General features: G+C 46.2%; 1 protein-coding gene across 7 annotated transcripts in view; it reads left to right on the forward strand.

Moving 5' to 3' along the window:
• PLCG2 (phospholipase C gamma 2) overlaps positions 1–23,824 on the forward strand; it is a 230,942-nt gene that overhangs the window by 137,957 nt on the left and 69,161 nt on the right. For all 7 annotated transcript variants that reach the window (XM_077986963.1, XM_077986964.1, XM_077986965.1 and 4 more), the window contains 6 exons: positions 26–110; positions 1,657–1,740; positions 11,102–11,145; positions 13,535–13,607; positions 19,474–19,575; positions 21,771–21,889. In XM_077986963.1, the coding sequence (XP_077843089.1) occupies positions 26–110; positions 1,657–1,740; positions 11,102–11,145; positions 13,535–13,607; positions 19,474–19,575; positions 21,771–21,889 (507 nt within the window). The remainder of the gene's footprint in view (positions 1–25; positions 111–1,656; positions 1,741–11,101; positions 11,146–13,534; positions 13,608–19,473; positions 19,576–21,770; positions 21,890–23,824) is intronic.

Consider the following 23,824-nt stretch of genomic DNA (forward strand, 5'->3'; position numbering starts at 1 on the left):
AGAGCTGAGTCTCCCTTTTTTGCAGCATCAGTCTCCGAGAGTTGAAGACCATCTTGCCCCTGATCAACTTTAAAGTGAGCAGTGCCAAGTTCCTTAAAGATAAGTTTGTGGTAAGTTTCATGGCTCAGCCTGGGAATTGTGCGAATGCAGAGTGACTTAACCTCTCTCATGAAGCCGTGACTTGCCTTTGAGTTCCGTGGAATAGTGCCCAAGAAAGTCCTTTGCCTCCAAAGTACATCTTAAGTTCAGACAGAGGGATCATAGACATATCTGAGGACCATAGTCTCCATCCTCGTAGAGGATGTGATCAATAAAGACCATGTTTACTGAGCTGTTGGGCTTGGAACATCTATCCTCAGACCTGTTTTTCATTAGTCCAGCTTTCCCTGTTTCCCTGACCATACTGCAGCCCATTTTTTCCCTAGTGAAATGAATGCATGTATGTCTTTTGGAAAATATTACGAAAAATTCCTTGTGTAGGGTACTAGGACCGTGGCAGTTTGTATGCAAGTCCTGGTAGTGTAGCTGTCAGAGTTGGCTCTTTATTCTTCTGTTTCTCCAACCATCCATCCTTCTGTATATCATTTAATTAATTTTGTTGTGTAATCAAGTTGTTGGTGGGACTGGGCAGTAAAGCCACTCCATGAGTGATGGAATATAGTAGAAGAGGTGAGGCAAGGATGGAGATGATGGGCACTGATTTTTGGCTACAGGGTAGTACTCATTCTTCTTAGGAAATGAGCAACGCTTCATCCCAATAGCCCCAGTTGGAGGACCCCAGTGCCCATTGTCAATATCGGCTCCATTACAGTGTTCCTCAGTGGAAAAAGCTCATTTCATTTTTGTGCTAATGAACTCCTGGAAGAATTATCCTATTTTGTTGCTTATCAAGCATCCTTTGACTTGCCCGCAATAATCCACATTAATCCAAGAATAGAAAAAGAGAAAAGAGTAGGTCAGAAGAGGAGAGAGATGGGAGAAGCATTTACCATTGATTGCTACACAATCAGCATTTCATTCTTTATCAAGTATTTACGGAACCAGGTGTTTTGCAGGTATCTTGTTCACTTTCAGGGAAGCCCTAGGAGCGTAGTGGTGGTTCTCCCATTTTACAGATAAAGAAAACTGAGGGTTTGAAAAGGTCAAGGAAATTGCCCAAAGCCGTAAAGCAATTAATTGGAGCTGAGCTTTGACTCCCAGTGCTTTACAAAATGCCCTATATGTACGTACTCTACAAATATGTCTGAAGGTGGAAGTCCAAAGAGAGTGTTTTCTGCCCAAAAATGGAGGAGTTAACGCATCATGTCTCTTGCAAACCTGGCTGAGACTCTTCCGTTTTGGGGCTCAAAGGAGGGTCTTACTTGGTAGGTGTCCCTGTGAGTATGTTTTCCCAGACCAGGGGGATTAGGGAACGTGTGGAGGGTTTTGATTCAGAGGAATGTGAGTTTGATTTTAGCCAATGTTTTAGAAAAGCCATGTTAAATAGCATGACTTTTTCCTTTCAAAAGCCATGACACAATGTGGTCATAGCTCTCTCTTCAGCATGCCAATAAAATTGCATGCAATTTCTGAAATAAAAATTATTCTAGAAATAGCATGGAGCCATTCTTACGGTGGACATCAAAAATCATGTGGTCACTTTTTTCATATTTACAGGAAATAGGAGCACACAGAGATGAGCTCAGCTTTGAACAGTTCCATCTCTTCTATAAAAAACTTATGTTCGAGCAGCAAAAATCGGTAAGATGATTCTTGAGCAAGTGATCAAATGATGTTTCTGTTTTGCACGTATTTCCAAGTCTGGCATGTTCCTAAGAAACCACAAGAAGTGTTGAATCTCCATTTTAGTCAAGGAAATATAAATGAGAATGATGAAAGCATACCATTTTCATCCATTAGATTGGCAAAATTCTTTAACCATGACAGAGCTGTGGGGAAAATGTAGAGAAAAGTGTTCATATACCTTCCTGGTGGAAATGTGAATGGCCGTAAGTTTGACTGGAATTTGATCTGAGTCTGTTAAAAAAGTGCAACTCACTCTACTGCATTATTTCATTCTGAAAGGAAATTTAGCAAATGGCTGTTATTATTAATAACCATCTCCAGATTGAGGAATTATATATGTGTTTCTTCTTTTTACACGTTTGTTTGCTTGTTTGAGAGAGAGTTTCACTCTGTTGCCCAGCCTAGAGTGCAGTGGTGTGATCTTAGTTCACTGCAATCCTTGCCTCACGGGTTCAAGGGATTCTTGTGCCTTAGCCTCCCAAATAGCTGGGATTACAGACTTGTGCCACCACGCCCAGCTAATTTTGCATTTTTAGTAGAGATGGGGTTTTGCCATATTGGCTGGGCAGGTCTCGAACTTCTAACCTCACGTGATCCACCCTCCTCCGTCTGCTAAAATGCTGGGATTACAGGTGTGAGCCACTATGCCCAGCCCTTTTTATACTTTTATTCATATTTTTTTATGAGGACATTTTTTTTGGTTAAAATAATAGACTATTTAAAAATTAAGATGTGTGTACGTTTTGACCTGACAGTGGCATCTTGAAGACTCTATTTTATGAAAGGGAAAACATCAGGGCCTGATAATACATTATCGGATTGTTTATTGCAGTGTTACTTATGCTGGCAAAGTACCAGGGCGCCATCTGAATGTCTCTCAGTGGAGGGATTGATGGGTAAATTACGGATTGATGGGTAAATTACGGTCTGTTCGTACTGTGTGACATTATGCAGCTGATTAAGAAGGATGCGTCAGTTCTCTTTCTGTTGATCTGAGATGATATTTTTGACATTTTGTGAGGAAAGCCAGCAGCGGATTTACATAAGGAGTTAGGTCTGCTATTTTGTTAAAAATCACAGAATACAGGCCAGGCGCAGTGGTTCATGCCTGTAATCCCAGCACTTTGGGAGCCGAGGTGGGTGGATCATTTGAGGTCAGGAGTTTGAGACCAGCCTGGTCAACATGGCAAAACCCCATCACTACTAAAAATAAAAAAATTAGCCAGGCACGGTGGTGTGCGCCTGTAATCCCAGCTACTCGGGAGGCTGAGGCAGGAGAATCACTTGAACCTGGGAGGTGGAGGTTGCAGTGAGCCAAGATTGTGCCACTGCACTCCAGCCTGGGCAACAGAGCGAGATTCCATCTCAAACACAAAAACAGAGAATGCAATAATCCTCCTTTTGCTCCTTTTCATGAGCAGGGGAAAGTATGGAAGAAAGCACCTCACATTTAATGTTGATTTTGTGTGTGTTTTGGAAGGGGTTGGGAAGATGAGCAGGAAGGATAGTTATCTTTTCTTTGCACAGCTCATTTTCTCTGATATGTTCCAAGTAACATGTTACCTTTGCAACAAAAAGTTCCATAGAGCATAAAGTTTTAAAACTGAAACTATTCTATGTGATGCACCTAGCACAGTACCTGGTAGGTGGCACACATTCAACAAGTAGGGGCTGCTGCTGTTGCTGTCAGGAAAGGGCTTTGCAGACTGCAAAAGAATTCCCAGGGAAAGCTGTGAGGGTGTGAGGAGTACCCGGAACTTGGAGTCAGGTGGCTGTGGTTTCTCCAGTTAGCTACACAATCTTGGATGAGCCACTGACTGCTCCTAGCCTCAGTCTTCTGCTCTGTGCAATGGGAAATTGGGAGCTGTGAATAGAAGCATTTTTCAGTGATCGTGAATGTTCCTAGAAGACAGTCATTAATTGCTTTCTGCATGCAGGGTTGTGGGCTGGCCACGCAGTGAGGCCACTTGATGGGTGACCACTGGCCATGGGACTTTGGATGTATTTGAGGTAGAGAAATGGGAGGGCCATTTCCTATCTGCCCAGATTGGGGAAAAATGTATTTCATAGGGTGGATCATTGAATTGCAATGTGTTCATTTTTTCACATATATAATAATTAGTTATTGGTTTGCCAAATGAAATAGAAAGATTACAGGCTTGGGAGTTGGGAGAACTGGATTCTAGACCAACTTGACCTCTAACTGACCAAGTGATGTTGGGGGAGCCATCTCTGTCCTCTCACTTAGCCTTTTCTATAAAATGAAGGTACTAAATGAGATCAATGGTTATAGAACTTTTAAAAGTCTATAATCCCCTCTCCTTTAAACAAGAAACTGTAACAACCACAACAAAAACCATGATTCATAAAAGCTTATCAGAATACTTTTTAAGATTAAAACCTGTAACTTTAAAACTAGTCCTTGAGAACAATGATATGTGTCATTGAACATAGAACATGTCATAGAACAATGATGAAAGTGTGTGTATGAAATTCGGAATGGTGACGATTGTCATCTTATGCAATTGACCAGGATTGAGAAAAACTCGATTTACTCAAGATAAGTAGTTGCAAATAACAGTTTTTTTTTAAAAATAATAGTTTACCTTGACATTTCAAGATGCTGTGTTATCAGACAGATATCAGGCAAAGTTTGAAAATAAGATTTGTACATGGCTGGGAGCAGTAGCTCACGCCTGTAATCCCACCACTTTGGGAGGCCAAGGCAGGAGGATCCTTTGAGCTCAGGAGTTTGAGACTAGCTTGGGCAACATAGTGAGACCCCGTCTATATTATTAAATAATATTAAAAATTAAAAAAAGATTTGCACAAAAACTATTTCACCTGCCAGCAGATTAACCCATTCATTGATGGTTTCCACTGTGGTAAAATTCTACCTAAGAGGTATTTCAACCTGTACTTTTAATTATGGCTCTTATTAAGGCTAGTCTGGGTGTTTGTGTTTATGAGGGAGAAAAAGAAATTTGAGTCAGTTTTACAGAATCTCGGAACCCTCTGGGGTACCCTAGATTGCCCCATGTGTGAACTTTGTGTGGGAATCTGTATGGGAATCTGCAGATACCAAAGGTTGACCCCTGGTGGCCGGAATGCCACATTGAGCCTGCACCTGTTGTACTTGATCTAATGGTTTAAATATGTTAAAAAATTAATTGCCTACATTTAAAACTGGAGAGATTATATTATATATTAAAATCTAGATTTTTGGCTTCCCTTGGGAAAAAAGTCGAGATCTGCCTATAAATAGGGTCACATCACCCCATGGAATGGTCCACGTTCTCTGTATTGACCCAGGCCTGTACAGCTCTATCTGTTCATTTATGGTGCTTACCTGACCCTAAAGGAGTTTTGCTTTGGTAACCCTCATCTCCACTGTTTGAGGGTATAACTCTCCAGTTTGGTCACTGCATTTTTAAAATTTAAGGTAAAGACAGATTTGAATAACAAAGTTCCAAGCTTATATAGATGGTTTCCGGCCAGCTCTAAGAGCCTCACTGCTGTTGTGTAGGTAAATGCCCATCCCCTAACCTGTTGTTTACGTCCTGCTCCTGGCTGGAAGCACAGGGCAGAGAAAAGTACCTGTTTTGTGATTTGGCGGGGAGGAGGGCCTCGCTGGATTTCTCAGGCTCCTGCAGGAGACAGAGCTGTTTATGGTGACTCATAATCCCCAGACCTAAATTCAGGGAGTGGGTTCATGCTTATCAGTAGCCAAATGGTTTCCATTGTGAGCTTGCCAGTTCCTCTTTGTGTGTAACCACCTGCCTACGTTGCAGCTCTCGAGCCTCAAAGTTTCCAAAAGTTTGGCAGCAGCAGGAGGATAAGAAATGTAATCTCATGTTTGTGTCTCCCTGGTAAGGGGATATACCTCTAACTAGGCTGTGATAACAATATCATTCACAAAGATGATAGCCAACATTTTCTCAGGTGGGCTATATGCTAAGCACTGTCCTATGTGGTGGTTTTTTTTTTTTCTTTTTCTTTTCTTCTTCTTCTTTTTTTTTTTTTTTTTTTTTTTTTTTTGAGACAGAGTCTTACTCTGTCGCCTAGACTGGAGTGCAGTGGCAAGATCTTCATTCACTGCAACCTCTGCCTCCCGGGTTCAAGCGATTCTCCCTGCCTCAGCCTCCCGAGTAGCTGGGATTATAGGCACGCACCCCCACGCCTGGCTAATTTTTGTATTTTTAGTAGAAATGGAGTTTCACCATGTTGGCCATGCTGGTCTCGAGCTCCTGACCTCAAGTGATCCACCTGCCTCGGCCTCCCAAAGTGCTGGGATTACAGGTGTGAGCCATCATGCCCAACCTGTTCTGTGTTTTGTATACATTTGATTCCCCCCTAGAGCCCTGTGGTAGAGCTGCTGTTGTTATTGCCATTTTAGGGATTAAGAAAGTGAGGTCCAGAGAGGTTACTTTGCTGAAGGTCAGGCCACTAACTAGTAAGCTGCAGAGCTAGGATTTGATTTTCTGCCCAACTTCGATGCACAGCCACAGAATACTTCTTAATTTTTTTATCCTTTGTATTAAAGAAAATGTAAAGCATGTACACGTAGAGAGAATAGCGTAACAGATGCTAAGTCAGCAGATGTATCATCAGCGGACTTCAGCCATTATCACTTTGATGATGCCCTCACCCAAGCCCTTTTCTCACATTTTGTAGCAGACCTCACACGGCATATCACGTCCTCTGCCAATGATGTAATTTAGTACCTGGCTACGTGACTGCTACCCTGCTATGTCCGGATCAAACCTGTGAAGTCCCCGTGGTTACAGCATTCTTAAGTAAAAATAGAAAGCACTTGCCAATAATAAAAAAGGAAATTGAGAAGCCTGCTGACTTATCAGTGGCTGTCCCTATGATCCAGTAAGACACTGAAGGACTGTTCTGCTGGATTTTACACGGTGTGGGCATGGGGGGAGCAAGTGATGAGCATTCTGTGATGATGTTTGTGTAGGAGCTCGGAGATCTTGCAGTTTATTCTCATTGTCAGATGCTGGCAAGAGGAGAGTCCACAGTGGAGAAGTTAGCAGATAGAATCACTGGTTACGTCTTCTCCCTCTTTCCCTCTTTCGCTCTTTCCCTCTTTCCCTCTTTCCCTCTTTCCCTCTTTCCCTCCTTGCCTCTCTCTCTCTTTCTCTCTCACTTTCTCTCTTTCTCTCTTTTTCTCTCTCTCTCTCTCTTTCCTTCCTTCCTTCCTTCCTTCCTTCCTTCCTTCCTTCCTTCCTTCCTTCCTTCCTTCCTTTGTTTTTGAGACAGGGTCTCACTTTGTCACCTAGACAGGAGTGCAGTGGCACATTCATGGCTCACTGTAGCCTCGAACTCCCTGGCTCAGATGACCCTCCCACCTCAGCCTCCAGACTACCTGGGACCAAAGGCGGGTGCCACCATGCAGGCTAATTTTCATATTTTTTGTAGAGACAGTTTCACTATGTTACCCAGGCTAGTCTTGAACTCCTGGGCTCAAGTGATCTACCTGTCCTGGCCTCCCGAAGTGCTGGGATTACAGACATGAGCCACTGTGCCTGAGCTAGCTTTTCTATTAATGAGATTTTACTGTTGGCCTTCCAGAACCAAATGGTTCCTACAGCCTAAATACCACTGAGTGTGTAAGACCAGCTTCAGTTTTGAAAGGGTGTGTGCCTACAGCCGTGTGGGAAAACTCCATTCCTCTCCCTGCCTTTCTTAGTGCCCCGGCCCCTGCTTCTGTGACCCCCTCCCCCTACCATGGCCCCTTCTCTTGTCCAGCTAGTAACTTCTCCTGGGGCCTGACTCAAAGATGACGTTTCCCTGTAGCCTTTTAGCTGTCAGAGAAAATTTGTTGATCTCTTAGTCACTCATCCAGTAAATGTGTGTGTGACCCAAGAGGGCACAATGGTTAATGATATAGATGTTTCTCCTGACCTCACTGGGCCTTTGCTGGGGTGGGAAGGTTCCGGGATGTTGTCCACAGTGACACAAGGCCCAGTCCAACCCCTGTCCCTTGGTTATGTAGAATCTGACCACATAACCCTTCATGGTAATGCCAAACATAAATTAACTGCTATCTCCACGGTGCATCCATAGCATCTAGAATATTCTCTGATTGCTGAAATCTCATTTATTGTGTGTACATTTGCACGTGTAGTGTGGGATGCTGGAGATTTACCAAGATGGGCCTGGGTTGAAATTCTGGCTCCTGGACTTGTTAGGAGAAAAGTCCTTGCCTCCCTGGGCTTATTTCTTGTTTCTGAAACGGCTTATTTTACTGCCTGATGGGATCGGCGGGAGGAGCGACTGAGACTGTGACCATCTTGCCCCAGCGCATGGACCCCATGTTAATTACCTGGGGCCACTGTAGCAAGTACTGCAACTTGTGGCTTAAAAACAACAGAAGTTTATTCCCTCACTGTACTGGAGGTTAAAAGTCCAGAATCAAGGTGTTGGCAGGGCCACACCACCCCGGAAGGCTCCAGGGAAGGAAGTCTTCCAGGCCTCTTTTGTGGCTTCTGGTGGCTGCCAGCGGTGCTTCAGGCGCTCCTCGGGGTGTGGGCGCCTCCCGGCTGCTGGTGGCCTGCCAGCAATCCTGCAAGTGTTCCTCGGCGTGTAGACGCCATCGCTCCTTGGCTTGTGGATGGCATTGTGCCAGTCTCTGCCTCCATCATCACATGGCCTTCTTTTCTCTGTGCGTTTCTCTGTCTCCAAATCTCTTTCTTGTAAGAAGCCAGTCACAGGAGGTAGCGAGGTAGCAGTCACGTAGCCACCCTAGCCCAGCATGGCCTCATCTTAACTTGATTGCACCTTGCAAAGACCCTAATTGCAAAGAAGGTCATGCTCATGGGTACTGGGTGTTAGGACTTGGACACGTATTCCCAGGGACACCATCCTACGTATAATACTAACTATAACTTCTATCTTTAGAACATCTTCCTTGACCACCTCTGCCCCATACCCCCAACTACAGCCCCATTTCTCTGCCCCCTTTAAAGTAACCCACTCCAAGAGCTGTCTATGCTTCCCTTCTTCCGGCTGTCTCTGGAGTCTATTCCCATCTTGTTTCCGTCCCTGCCTCCTAGATCACTTCATCTTGGCCCGTCACCCGTCGCCTCCCTGTGTTGTGAATTCAGAAGTCTGCCCCGTGGTCTTTATCTTGTCCACTCAGCAGCGCGTGTCAAAGCTGGTCACTCGCTCCTTGATGTTGTAACTCGCCTTTGGGATGCCACACCGTCTTCCTTCTGTTGCCTTGCTGTTTGTTCTCTTGCAGCGTTTGTGGCTCTTGGCTTTCAGTTGTTCTTTTTCATTCCCTGTCCTGCTCTACATCCCAGGGGCCGCCGATTCCTGCAAACACATTGCTTTAACAAGCAGAGTGTCCAGGCAGGGAGCTGCAGGGTCTGGCGGAGGAGAAGTGAGGTCTTTCCTGATTCTGGGAAGCATCTGTGCTGTGGTGGTGCCTCTGCCATTGTCTGAGCTCCCTGAGTCGGGGAATGCAGTGCGGGCTGTTTCTGTGCTTCGTTGAAAGGAATGTAAAGGAATGACAGGGCTGAAGAACTGCATGTGGTGGTCAGTGAGGGGGGCCACACGCTGGGCTCCCTCCAGATGTCAATACACTCCGTGTGGGGCTTTGGGCTTGGAAGAGTTCTAACCCCCGATGCCTTCAGCACCAGGCTGATCTGGCGACCTAAGCAGTAAATGAGTTCAAATAGCAGCATGCCCTGTCTAAAATCTGCACCACCACCCCTTTTTAAAAAGAAATACCTATGCTGTAAATTACACATAAACAAAAGGAAGTGCTTCTCAGTTTGTGTAAAAAGGCTAAGTTTGTAGTTCTTAACATTTTGGTGGGACCTACTCCTTTGAGATGCTGATTATGTTTCCTGAAGAAACACACACCCGTACAAACTGCTGTGGACTCTCTGATGCTTCCCAGAGGCCTGCGATTCCCTTTCTAGAATGCTGGTGTTCCCCATGATGTCCTGGGCTGCAAGGAGTTCAGCAAGAGGACCCTGGATCATCCGGGGCAGGAGGTGTTTTATGTCATTAGCATTGATCATGTGCTAGTGGATACATTTCCATTTCTGCGGGGGTTATTCAAGTGCTTATCCAGTCGCAGTGTCATTGAAGACTGTTGAAGCAAGGCTACCTGGGCAGCAATGGACAAGATGTGGCTGTGCAGGGTGCCCGTGTACAGTGCACAGAAAATGGGCTGGTGCAAGTAGAAGCTGGAGGGAGGGGTGCTCCATGGCACCCCCCTTGGTGGAGGAGCCTTTTCATCGTGCAACAGTTGGCCTGGCAGTGGGCTGTGAAGAGAAGAGCTGAAGCAGTTCAATATTTCTTTCGTCCTCTTGCCTTCGAAGATTAGAAGTGCGTCTTTGAAATATTAAAGATTGGAAATGTTGCCTGTAATCCTAGCTACTCAGGAGGTTCAGGAGGGAGGATCTCTTGAGGCCAGGAGTTCAAGGCCAGTCTGGGCAACATAGTAAGACCCCCATCTCTACAAAAAGAAAAAAGATTGGCTGGGCATGGTGGCACGCGCCTGTAGTCCCAGCTCCTCAGGAAGCTGATACAGGAAGATCATGTGAGCCCGGGAGAGTGAGGCTGCAGTGAACTACGATTGTGCCACTGCACTCCAGCCTGGGTAACAGTGAGACCCCATCTCTAAAGAAACCTGGCAGTGAGGGTGTGGAAAAGGAATGTGTACCCCAGTGGAGGCGCCCATCTCAACTGTTTTGAGAGCACCTTGGCAGAATTGATCAAAGCCAGTGTGCCTACAACGTGCTGTGTCTAGGTGCTTTTCCTTCTAGGACTCTACTCTGTGGAAAAACTGGCACACGTGGGCAAAGATACGGAAATGTGCACACAGGGACACTTAAAAAATAATACTAGATGTAACAAAAATTGAGTGACATGCGTATTATGGAATACAATGGTTTTTCAAAGAAAGGAAACAGGGTTATTTGAGGTTGAAGAGTAATATGTAAAGCTTGAAACACAGCAAAAAATTGTGAGATGTATGTAAATGATATAACATAATATGATACAATTAAATGAATATCCCTAAAACAAATTCTAGAAGGAAACCTATGAAATTCTTAAGGGTGATTGCTTCTTGGGAATAAGACTGTGGAGGGGATGAGGAGGGCTTCTACCTTTTGCTTCTTAAGTTTCTGTTATATTTGAATATTTACAACTAACACCAATTAAAATGATATTTTTAATGATCTTGTTGCATCTGACAAAATGATGCTTTTTTAACAACAAAAAAAATCTTTCCGTTTTCGCGTTAAGTGACTTGTCTAAGGTTCTTTGTGTGTGCTTTCCATTTCAGATTCTCGATGAATTCAAAAAGGATTCGTCCGTGTTCATCCTGGGGTGAGGCAGCCCTTGCGTGTTGTTCGGGGCGGCTGTGCCGGACCTCAGTGCCTGGTGCCCAGCCGGCCTCCAGGAGAGGATGCCTGTGTGTGCAGGCGCTGACCTCCAGAGGGACGGGGGTACCCTGCTGGGGAATTGGCCATCCCACGCTTGTGGTGTGGATAGACATGAGCAGTAGCAACAGGAGGGTGTGGAGCGCTGGGAGGATGGTCTAGAAGGTTCTGTAGAAAGGCCTGTGTGCCTCAGGGCCTTCTTTCCCAGAATGTGCCTCATGAGATGTGACAGGTTAATAGTTTTTTTTTTTTTAAATTACAAAAACGAATGTTAACGATCAAATAAGTGAAAAATTCCTTGTTAAACAGGTTTAACGGAATTAAAATGAGTTCAAGTGTATAAACTGCTTCACATGGTGTTTGGCACCCATGAGGGGCTCATAAATAGTAATATTATTACTAAAAAGTGTTGCAGGACTTATCAGGACATTTACCATGCTTCATGATTACCCAAGTGGGGAATTTCTGAGATGTTTTGTGTTTCCCCAGCCCATCTGACTGGGAGAAGTGTTGGCCCTGGAATTAATGGTCTGGGGTACATTGATCCAGTCCTCATTGGTGAGCAACTTTTCCCTCTGTCACTTCTGACATCAGAAACTCCAAGACTCCAAAGTATAAATAAAATGAATCCAATATATATAATTTATATATTATTTATATTCATATATATTTACATATATGAATATATATAAATATATATATATATTTATATTCGAGATGGAGCCTCCCTCTGTTGCCTAGGCTGGAGTGCATTGGCGCAATCTCGGCTCACTCCAACCTCCACTTCCCAAGTTCAAGTGATTCTCCTGCCTCATCCTCCGAGTAGCTGGGATTACAGGCATCCACCATGTCCAGCTATTTTTTTTTTTTTTTGTATTTTTATTAGAGACGGGGTTTCGCCATGTTGGCCAGGCTGGTCTTGAACTCCTGACCTCAGGTGATCCACCTGCCTCGGCCTCCCAGAGTGCTGGGATTACAGGAATGTGCCACTGTGCCCAGCCATAATTTCCACATAGTATTTTAATGAAAAGCTTAGTGTTAGACCGTGAGGCTGCCGAGGAAAGGTTAGAAATGTACTCATAATTAAAGACAGCAGACTCCTGGACCCTGAGTGTTTAGTAAAGGGAGAAAGTGCAGGGAACGTTTGATGACTTAAACTATGTGAAATAGACCTCTTTTCCCCAGGGTCCTGCAAGGGCTCAGGGAAACGTACCCATTTCCCTGGAAGGCCTCAAGTGGCAGAATGTACTCCTCATCCAACCTGGATGTGGCTCATGCTGACCCAATAAGGCCTTGTTTTTCTGGTGACCTGCTGGCCAAGGCGGGAGTCCTGCCTTTATTCGGAGTGTAGTGTTCCCTCCCTGATACCCGACCTCTGCTTGGTCCAGGGATGTGTTTTCCACACTCCAGTTAATTGTGCCCGGATAGCCTGGAGTCTGGGGGGCCTCATCTGGTCCCCACTCCAGAGGCCTCAATGACTCAGGGAACTCTGGATCATGGCTTCTGAGGAGGCGCTTGGGTCTGGCTCCTTTCCTTTCTCCAACACCAGCTCTCCCTATAAGGGTGGGTAGCGTGTCCAGCCCTGTCTGGGCATTGGGTAGGCATGCTCATGTCCCTGTGTTCCCCACACCTTTCACTCTGCAATCCCTCCCTCCAGCCTGCGTTCCCTCTCTCCTAGCCCTCTTCCTCTTTTCCCCTCCCTTCTCTTTTCCTCGAGGCCGCTGCATCTATGGTTTCCTTGCATGGCACTCTGCACCTCCTTCTGGCTCACCCCACCTCCTTCTGGCTCACCCCACCTCATTCTCTGGAACTCACGTAGGTGCCTTTTCCTCAGGAAAGCCCCTCTGGCCCTCCAGGTCTGGGTTTGGGGCCCTCTCAGCGGTTCCCACTCTGCCCCTCCCCTCCCACCCTCATCTCTTGCTACACCGTATCCCAAATGCCTGGTTCGCTTGTCTTCCCCGTGGCCACACTGTGAACTGCTCCTCAGACTCTGGAGCTACACCGTATCCCAAATGCCTGGTTCGCTTGTCTTCCCCGTGGCCACACTGTGAACTGCTCCTCAGACTGGAGGGCACCAGAGCTATTTTGGAGCAGCTAGATGCAGACGCCAGGGCCTGCCCCTTGAGATTCCGATGTCAGGGCCCCTCTGAATCCCTGTAGGTGAGGGACATTGTGTCATTCACCTGTGTCTTCCTGTTGGCCAGCCTGGTACCTAACACAGCGCCAGACTCAGTGGGGCGCTCTAGGTGGCAGGCTGCCCCATTGGCTGGCATCTCCTCTCGACTCCTGTGTTGAATGTGCCTGTCTCTAACCGCACCCCTTTTCCCCGAGGACAGGAACACAGACAGGCCGGATGCCTCCGCTGTTTACCTGCATGACTTCCAGAGGTTTCTCATACATGAACAGCAGGTGAGAAAGCACAAGGTGTTTGGGTGACTGGGGGAGCTGGCGGGATGCTGCCGGGGACTGGTCTCACGCTTCTGCCACTTGTGCTCACCTGGCCACCTGTGCTCACCTGGCCACCTGTCTTCATGGAATGACTGCAGTCTCCCAGATGCCAGATACTTCAGATTGTTGTCTGATGCCACTGAGACTCTGGATGAGAAGAGCCTCATGTCGGGCCTCTTTTCAAGACACACATTGAGGATGGGAAGAGTGAGAAGATTCCAGGGCAGGGCAGGAGAGGTGAGGGCCTGAGGAAGGAGCTGCCCTCACCTGGCTGGCGTCAGCTTTTCTGGCATCATATCAGGTGTCACTGCCTGGGAAGCCTTCCTTGATTGATGGGAGGATGGGACCAGATTTATCAAGCCTGCCAGGTCTCCTGGGAGATAAACTAGCCCAGCTGTCCTTAAACAGATGATGCCTGGGACGGTCTCCCTGGACAGGGTTTGCCTGTGGGCCTTGAGCCCAGCTATAGACTCAAGGGGGGTTTGTGTTGTGCATTGGTCTTCCACTGCTGTGACGATGCCCCCAGAGGACACTGGGCAGTGTCCAGAGACATGGGTGGGTGTCACAGCTGGAGGCTGCTGCTGGCATCTAGCAGGTCAAGGCCAGGGATGCTGCTAAATACCCCACATTGCCCAGGGCAGTCCCCCTCCTCCCCACAACAAAGAAATATTTAGGGCCTGGTAGGGTGGCTCATGCCTATAATCCCAGCACTTTGGGAGGCCGAGGCGGGCAGATTACTTGATGCCAGGAGTTCGAGACCTACCTGGCCAACATGGCGAAACCCCATCTCTACCAAAAATACAAAAATTAGCTGGGCATTGTGGTGGGTGCCTGTAATCTCAGCTACTCGGGAGGCTGAGGCAGGAGAATCACTTGAACCTGGGAGGCAGAAGTTGCAGTCAGCCGAGATTGCGCCACTGCACTGCAGCCTGGGCAACAGAGCAAGACTCTGTCTCAAAAAACAGAAAACAAAACCACCCCCCCCACCAAAAACAAAACAAAACAAAACAAAAAAACCAAAGAGATATTCAGCCCCAAGTGCCTATAGTGCTGAGGACAAGAAACTGTGAGAGTGAGATCAACTTGAAATCTTCTTACCAGCTGCACAGCCATGGACAGGTGGTTTACCCTTTCTGTGCCCCAGTTTCCTCTTCTTTAAGTAGGATTGAGAGCATCTACCTCTGAGAATTGTGGGGATCAGAGACAATTATATGGATCTGTGTGTGTGTGTGTACATGTATGCATGCCTATTCACATATAAATCTAAAAATTTTGTTTGTATCATTGGAGTTCCATTTACTTTTTTCTTTTAATTCAGTTTTTAAAAAATAGACTATATTTTAGAGCAGTTTTAGGGTTGAAGCAAAATTAAGTTCATTTACTTAAAAAACCTCTTGTCTTGCAGAACATTTCAAATATACACAAAAGCAGACAGATGGTTTAATGAACCACCATGTATCATCACTCAGATTAAAAATTATGAGCATTTAGCCAATTTTTCTTTTCGTTTGAGACAAGGTCCCACTCACCCTGTTGCCCGGGCTGGAGTGCAGTGACATAATAACAGCTCACTGCAGCCTCAACCTCCTGGGCTTAAGCGATCCTCCTGCCTCAGCCTACTGAATAGCTGGGACTACAGGTATGTGTCACCATGCCCGACAATTTTTTTTTTTTGAGATAGAATCTTGCTCTGTCACCTAGGCTGGAGTACAATGGCTTGATCTTGGCCCACTGCAACCTCCGCCTCCCATGTTCAAAGGATTCTCCTTCCTCAACTTCCCAGGTAGCTGGGATTACAGGTCTGCCACACACCTGTATTTTTGTATTTTTAATAGAGTCGGGGTTTCACAATGATGGTCAGCCTGGTATTGAACTCCTGGCCTCAGGTGATCCACCTGCCTTGGCCTCCCAAAGTGCTGGGATTACAGGTGTGAGCCACCAGGCCCAGCCCCGACCAATTTTTGTATCTTTAGTAGAAACGGTTTCGCCATGTCGCTCAGGCTGGTCTCCAACTCCTGGACTCAAGTGACTCACCTGTCTCAGTCCCCAAATTGCTGGGATTACACACATGAGGCACTGTGCCCGGCCCACTTTGCCAGTTTTATTTCATCCATTTCTAAGTCCACACACGTGTCTCCCTACCCTTCCCCTTTCTTCATTTCTTTTCTGAAGAATTCTAAAGCAACCCCCAGACTTTGCGTCATTTTGTTTGTAAATACTTCCATATGTTTCTCTCATGGACAGGACTTTTTTTTCCTTTTTTCTTTTCTTTTTTGAGACAGAGTCTTGCTCTGTCGCCCAGGCTGGAGTGCAGTGGTGCAATCTCGGCTTACTGCAAGCTCTGCCTCCCGGGTTCACGGCATTCTCCTGCCTCAGCCTCCCGAGTAGCTGGGACTACAGGCACCCGCCACCATGCCTGGCTAATTTTTTGTATTGTTAGTAGAGACGGGGTTTCACCGTGTTGGCCAGGATGGTCACGATCTCCTGACCTTGTGATCCACCCACCTCAGCCTCCCAAAGTGCTGGGATTATAGGCATGAGCCACCGCGCCCGGCTGACTTTTTGTTTTTTTAAAAAAATATAGCTATAACACTCCTATTACAGCTTGTGCAATTAGCAGTAATTTTTAAATGGCATCCAATACCCAGCCTGTGTTTGGCTTTCACTGATGGAAGAGACACTTAAGAGTAGGGAAGATGTGTTTTGCACAAGGCCAGCCACACTGAGGGCTCAGGGAAGGGTCGTAGCTACCCTAGTAGACTGATAAATGGTGAATGAGAATGTTGATGCATGTTGTAGGCATCATGCCTTCCCAGTGCCGGGGTTGAATGACAGTGATCAAAAGAAGGCTTATTTGCCCAACCTGAGACTAAGTCTGAGGGAGGAGGTAAAATGAAGGTAATACATTAATTTTATTGGGCACAGTCACATGTTAGGTGTGTGCTGGTGCTAGAGTGAAGCAGAGAAATTCAAGCACTTTTTTCCTGTCATGATTTTCCTTCCACTAAATTATTCAGTTTAGTAGGAAACGATTAAAGTTAAATTGGTTAAATTCTTGGGGACAAGTAGCCTCACCTCCTAGAATTTACCAACTTGGGGGGAGACTTGGGCATATAGATTTAGCCCCACCTCGTGGTGGTTGACTTTATTACATGCTTTCCCCAAATGGGGCCCTTTACTGGGCTGCCCTTAGAGATCAGGGATTTGCGGCCAGGAGAAAGTAGGAGCTCGCTCTCTCTGCATCTGCGGAGTTAGGACCCGACCAGCCATGAGCATCCATGTGGTGATTGTTGGTCACACAGATGCTTGTATGGAATAATCACTGCAGCACTTTGTGTGCACATTAGTATGACTTTTCTAGAAAACACTTTGGCTGTATGCAATGAAAAGAAAGCTTTAAAACTAGATTCTATATCTTGAGTAAATTGTTGCCCTCCCGCACACTTATCCTAAGGAAATAATGGCAGCATTTTTAATAGAAATGAAAACTTGAAATGTCTTTAGAAGATTGGCTCAGCACGCCATAGTGCAGCTCTGGGATGGACGGGTGATGGGATAGCAAGGGAGTTAAATGTATGTTTCCAGAATCAGTGTTTCTGGGTTTAGTCTGAGGCTCATGTCTGGGAACACTAAGTTAACGACTAGAAGCCTAGTTGTATAGGTTGTATACATTTTGGCCCATGTGAAGCAGGCCTCTGTTTCCCCATTTATATGACATGGAGAATAACCTGTGCCTCCTGGGGTGGTGGTAAGTTCACGATGAGCCACTATGTGGGGCCTGGTGTAGAGTTAGTGCCCAGTGTTGACGGCCATCATCATTTATTTTTATTTTCATCATTATTCTTTGCCATTTTCACTATTATAGGTGTCTAGTGCAATACCCCACACCAAGTAGATGCATTTTACAACCCCTAGAATATTGATATTTCAATCTCCTTTAGGCAGAAGATTTCTTTCTTTGCAGTCAGTCCAGTGCCAGGTTGTATTAGCTAAGTACCCATGCATTTTGATAAATGTAAAAACTTTGTAGGGGGCAGGGAGGAGGATACCTCCAGCCTCTTTGGGACATCTTGGTCAGGCAAAGTATTTTAATAAAATATCCCACAATTTGGGTTTCATGTTGTAGTATTCAAAGATTCTGACACTCCTGTATTCAAAAGAGCTTGCAGTTTCCCAGCTTCCTGGCTGTTTTGGGCTCCTGATCCAGGTAAATTTGCAAAAGTCAACAGCTGTTCATTTTTGTCTTACACCCATGCATGTCACAAGCCTCCTGGTCACCACCTCATTTGCGTCTGTTCTTCTATTTTTCATTCTTTCAGACATCCTCATCCAGCCCTTCCCATCGAACCACACACACATCTGGTAGCATATTTGCTCCTGTTAGTCATAAAGATAAAGGTTTTAGAATATTTGAAGTGAAGAAAGCATTGATCAATGTTGAATTTACATGACATATTTCATGCTCTTTTCCTATGAATATTTGGCATTTCAGGGCATGGAGAGGAAAGCAATATTACTTCATATTATACATTCTTTTAAAAAAGGATTTCTAGAATGTCTAGGACTGTGCAGCAGCTGCTTTGGAACTGGTCATGTATATTTCAGATGTTATCAGTGTTTTAGCAGCCCTGTTTGCCTATTCTCTTGGAAAGAGGGCATATGATTACATTCCATGTCAGTTTAGCTATTTGGAGCTGAGACTCTGCAATTTACAAGCTGTGTGGGCTTAGGATCATGAGGTATTGTTCCTGGGCCTCTTTCCTTGTCTCTAAAATGACAATGGCAGTAAATGACTTTGCGGAGTTATGTGGACTAAGTGGGATGACCATAGGAGAAAGATAGATGCTTGTCTGCACAAGCTGCCATGGTCAGAGCACTTTCTTTTTTTTGAGACAGAGTTTCACTCTGTTGCCCAGGCTGGAGTGCAGTGGTACAACCTTGGCTCACTGCAGCCTCTGCCTCTCCGGTTCAAGCAATTCTCCTGCCTCAGCCTCCTGAGTAGCTGGGATTACAGCGCCCGCCACCACGCCCAGCTGATTAAAAAAAAAATTTTTTTTGTATTTCAGTAGAGATGGGGTTTCACTATGTTGGCCAGGCTGGTCTTGAACTCCTGAGCTCAGGCAATCCACCCGCCTCGGCCTCCCAAAGTGGGTCTGAGCACTTTCTATGCACCAGGTGCTGCGTTAGGCACATAACCTAATAAGATTTCATACAATGCTTCATACAGTATCCATTTCATACAGTGCTTTACACAAACTGTGTGGTAGATACTCTTACTCCTGCTTCGTGGATGCGGAGGCACAGAGACGGTATGTAACTTGCCCAAGGTCACCTAGGTAGAGTGAGAGGCCAACCCAGGTAAGTGACCTGGAAGGCTGATGTAACTGCCATGCCCCCAGGCTGCTTCATACTAACGTAAAGAGCTGTCATAGGGCAGGAGCTGGCAAACCATAACCTATGGGCCAAATACAGCTGACGTTGTTTTTATAAACAAAATTTTGTTGGAATACAGCCATGCCCATTTGCCCGCGGATTATCTGTGGCTGCTTTTGCACCACAGCAGCGGAGTTGAGAGGTTGCGACAGACACCATATGGCTCACAGAGCCCAAAATATTTACTCTCTGGGTCTTTGCAGAGAGTCTTTGCTGACCCCTGGCAGAGGGCCATGTGCAGAATGAGGCCTCAACATGTGGTGCTCGATTGCAACATGTGATTTCGGAATTGGTTGATGTGCCAGTCTTTGATCGCGACTGTCTGGATCCTGGGAAACGAAGAATTTTATCAGTACTCATTCTGGTGATCTCTTGTTCTGTTTCTCATTTTAAGGAGCATTGGGCTCAGGATCTGAGCAAAGTCCGTGAGCGGATGACAAAGTTCATCGATGACACCATGCGCGAAACTGCTGAGCCTTTCTTGTTTGTGGATGAGGTGAGTAGCTGGGCTTGTTGTCGCGTGGGGGTGACTTTTTGATTGACGTCTGTGCTTTCTGAGGTTTATTTTCTGTTCTCTTTCCTTGGAGAGCTTTGCTGTTTGATGTCCCCTCGACTGACTGGTTATTTGTGAGTGTTTTTCTTTTTTTTTTTCCTCCCAGGTTCCAGATTACTTTAACTGTTAACTGTCTAGTGGGTTCATTTTGCCTGCTGCCTAGACACAGCCAATTGATCAAGGCAGGGGAATTGAAACAGGGAAAGAGTTGAACTCACGTAGAACCGGATGAATGGGAGACTCGAGTTTTATTATTACTCAAATCATCCTCCCTTTCAGAGGCTCGAGTTTTGTTTTTTATATCTTTGTTTGTTTGCTTGTGTTTTTGTTTCTAAGATGGTGTCTCAGTCTGCCACCCAGCCTGGAGTGCAGTGGTGCGATCTCAGCTCACTGCAACCTCCGCCTCCCAGGTTCAAGTGATTCTTGTGCCTCAGCCTCCCTAGTAGCTGGGATTCCAGGCGCCCTCCACCATGCCTGGCTAATTTTTTTGTATTTTTAGTAGAGATAGGGTTTCATTATGTTGGCCAGGCTGGTTTCCAACTCCTGACCTTGTGATCAGCCTACCTCGGCCTCCGAAAGTGCTGGGCTTATAGATGTGAGCCACCACACCTGGCCGAGGCTAGGGTTTTTTAAAGATCGTTTGGAGGGCCAGGGAAGGGGTGCTGCTGATTGGTTGGAGATGCAATCCTATGGGTGTGGAAAATAGAGTGCTTCTGGGTGGGGCCACAGGACCAGTGGGCGGTCCAGGTAGAGCCATGCAAACGCCCAAAAAGACATCTCAAAAGGCCAATCTTAGGTTGAACAAGAGTGATGTTATCTAAGGAGTACCTGGGGAAGTTGCGAATCTTATAACCTCCAGAAAAATGGCTGGTAACCAATTAGTCTCCACCTTAGCGGAATTCAGGCCCCTCTCATCCTCCTAACCTGGTCTTTGTTTAGCTTTACAAAGGCAGTTTAGTTTTGGGGAAGGGCTGTTACTTAAACTATAAACGAAATGTTTTCCAAAATTACTTTGGCCCAAGCCCGGGAATAGTTAAGGGCAGTTTGGAGGTTAAAGGCAAGATAGAGGTTGGTTAGATCAGGTCTGTTTCGTTGTCATAATTTTCTCGTTGTTCTGATTTTTGCTAAAGCAGTTTCATAGCCTTTTCTTACTCTTCTCTATTGACCGTGTTGCCTGGGTGGGATTACTGATTTTGCCACTAGAGGGCATCTGCCACCAGGGAGAGTTGAACCATTGCAAGCACAGAAACAAAATGCGAAGGTGTCTGGGTGCTTGCAGGTCAGAATGGTTGCCTTTGACCTTGCATAGGGAAGGAGGGGAGTTGGAACTGGGGAGCGCCTGCCCCATATGAGGTCGTTCTCAGGCAGCAGAAAGTAGGCCAAGGTCGCTAAAGCATTTTTTTTTTTTTTTTTTTAAAAAGGGGCCAGGAATTGTAACTTGAAATTTGCTGCCCTTTCAACATTCTGATATGGATAACACTCTTGTTTCTTCAGTTGGGTAGTGGGTTCACAACTTTTCATGCTACTGTTATGCTTTAAAACGTACATATGAGGCCGAGTGCAGTGACTCACACCTGTAATTCCAGCACTTTGGGAGGCTGAGGCGGGTGGATCGCTTGAGGTTAGGAGTTTGAGACCAGCCTGGCCAACATGGTAAAATTCTGTCTCTACTAAAAATACAAAAATTAGCCTGGTGTGGTGGTGCATGCCTGTTATCCCAGCTACTTGGGAGGCTGAGGCAGGAGAATCGCTTGAACCCAGGAAGTGGAGGTTGCAGTGAGCTGAGATTGTGCCACTGCACTGCAGCCTTGGCAGCAGAGCAAGACTCTGTCTGAAAAAACAAACAAAAGGCAACAACAATGTATATATGGTAAGCATAAACCCTTGCAGTAGGAAATATTTTAGGATAAGCATTACAAAGGAAAATGTTGTCTAGGTCTGTGGAACAAATATGTCACTGCAGCCCATTGCAGTCTGAACCTTCAGTATTGAAAATGTGGATAACTGAGGTCTGGAGACCGTCTGTTGGTTTCACGCATCAGAGCTGTTCTTCCCCTGGGTAGACACAGAACAGAAACAAGCAGACACCATCCCTCCCATCAACGTGATGATTCAGTCTTCGTGTTTGACTCTTTTAGTTCCTCACGTACCTGTTTTCACGAGAAAACAGCATCTGGGATGAGAAGTATGACGCGGTGGACATGCAGGACATGAACAACCCCCTGTCTCATTACTGGATCTCCTCGTCCCATAACACGTGAGTTTCAGATGAACCTGTGATGGGTTGGGCAGCACAGAGCATGTGAGGGTAGAGGCAGGGGTCCAATATGCTGCTCTGGTGAGCCGTGTTGAGAAGCAGGTGGAGGGTGTAGCGTCGCATTCCTTGGACTAGAATACAGAGAAGCTTCTGGAAGGGGCAGGGAACACGCCTCCCTTTCTCAGTTGGCATTGTAATAATAATCTGTTTTCTGTGGCCCTAAAAAGCTAGTAAAAACAAAAGTAACTTAAAGTAACTTAGTAACTAAAGTAATGTAGTAAACTTAGTTTTTCGTGATTTGGGCATCTCTGAGTAGCCACACCAAAGCAACTCGGTGACTCATTGAATTGATTCATAGGGACTGTGTGCCCCTGCCTGCTGGGAGCTGGGGATGTGGCTGTGAACAGGTGGCAGCCACGTCCTCATGTGCTGGGAGGAAGGCCTCCACTGAAAGTTAACCCTAGAAGAGGACTTGCTGCTGTGGGGAGCGGGTGGTAAGGCGAGGAGAAGTGTTTCAGACAGAGGAACAGCATGTGCCAAGGCCCTGGGGCAGGAGCAACTGAAAAGAGTCTGCTAAGGCTGGAGTGCAGAATCCAGGAGAGCGGTGTCAGGAGGGGAGGAAGGCAGGTCCTGCTGGAGTGGGATCTTGTAGGTCACCATGAGAGCTGTCGGGAAGACCCTGACGACTTTTAACCAGAAAACAAGATGCTCACAGGGGCCTCTTGGGATGGTTACTCTGATTGCAACAGAAGGAGGATAACGGATGTTGCACTGATGTTCCAGTATTTAGTGTGTCTTATTGAGTGAGGGGTGAAGTCCTTGGGTCATGGCTCCCGGAGCTATGGGTGGGGACTTTCCTAAGTGACATTCCAGGGAGTCATCTGGGAAAAGGCTTTTAATGGTGTTATGCTCCAGGCATTTGGGAAGGTAAAATCTCTTTCAGGGGAAAACTGATGTCACAGTTCTCTGTTCCCCACCATGCCCATCATTTTAAGAGTTTGTGTTTCCGCACGGTGAATTCTAGAAAACCTAGAAGACAGTTAAGAAATACAAACTTAAAAAAAACCTTTTATTTTCAGTTCAGAGGTACGTGTGCAGGTTTGTTACACAGGTCAACCTGTGTCATGGGGGTTTACTGTGCAGATTATTTTGTCACCCAGGCATTAAGCCTACTACCCATTAGTTATTTTTCCTGATCCTCTTCCTCCTACCACCCTCTGACAGGCCCCAGTGTGAGGAATAAACTTTTTTTTTTTTTTTTTTCAGACGGGGTCTTGCTCTGTTGCCCAGGCTGGAGTGCAGTGGTGCAATCTCGGCTCGTCACAACCTCTGCCTCTCTGGTTCAAGAGATTCTCCTGCCTTAGCCTCCCGAGTAGCTGGGACTACAGGCACATGCCACCATGCCCAGCTATTTTTTTTTTTTTTTGTATTTTTAGTAGAGACAGAATTTCACTATGTTGGCCAGGTTGGTCTCGAACACCTGACCTCATGATCTGCCCGCCTCAGCCTCCCAAACTGCTGGGACTACAGGTGTGAGCCTCCGTGCCTGGCCTCGGAACACAAACTTTAAAAAAAGTTGAGGTGGGCCGGGCGCTGTGGCTCAAGCCTGTAATCCCAGCACTTTGGGAGGCTGAGATGGGTGGATCACGAGGTCAGGAAATCGAGACCACCCTGGCTAACACGGTGAAACCCCGTCTCTACTAAAAAATACAAAAAACTAGCCGGGCATGGTGGCGGGCACCTGTAGTCCCAGCTAGTCGGGAGGCTGAGGCAGGAGAATGGCGCAAACCCGGGAGGCGGAGCTTGCAGTGAGCTGAGATCCGGCCACTGCACTCCAGCCTGGATGACAGAGCGAGACTCCGTCTCAAAAAAAAAAAAAAAAAAAAAAAGTTGAGGTGAATCATGGTGAGGAAGAAAGTGCGTTAAGGAGTCATT

The sequence above is a fragment of the Macaca mulatta genome, chromosome 20 (assembly GCF_049350105.2).
Source record: "Macaca mulatta isolate MMU2019108-1 chromosome 20, T2T-MMU8v2.0, whole genome shotgun sequence".
NCBI lineage: Eukaryota > Metazoa > Chordata > Mammalia > Primates > Cercopithecidae > Macaca > Macaca mulatta.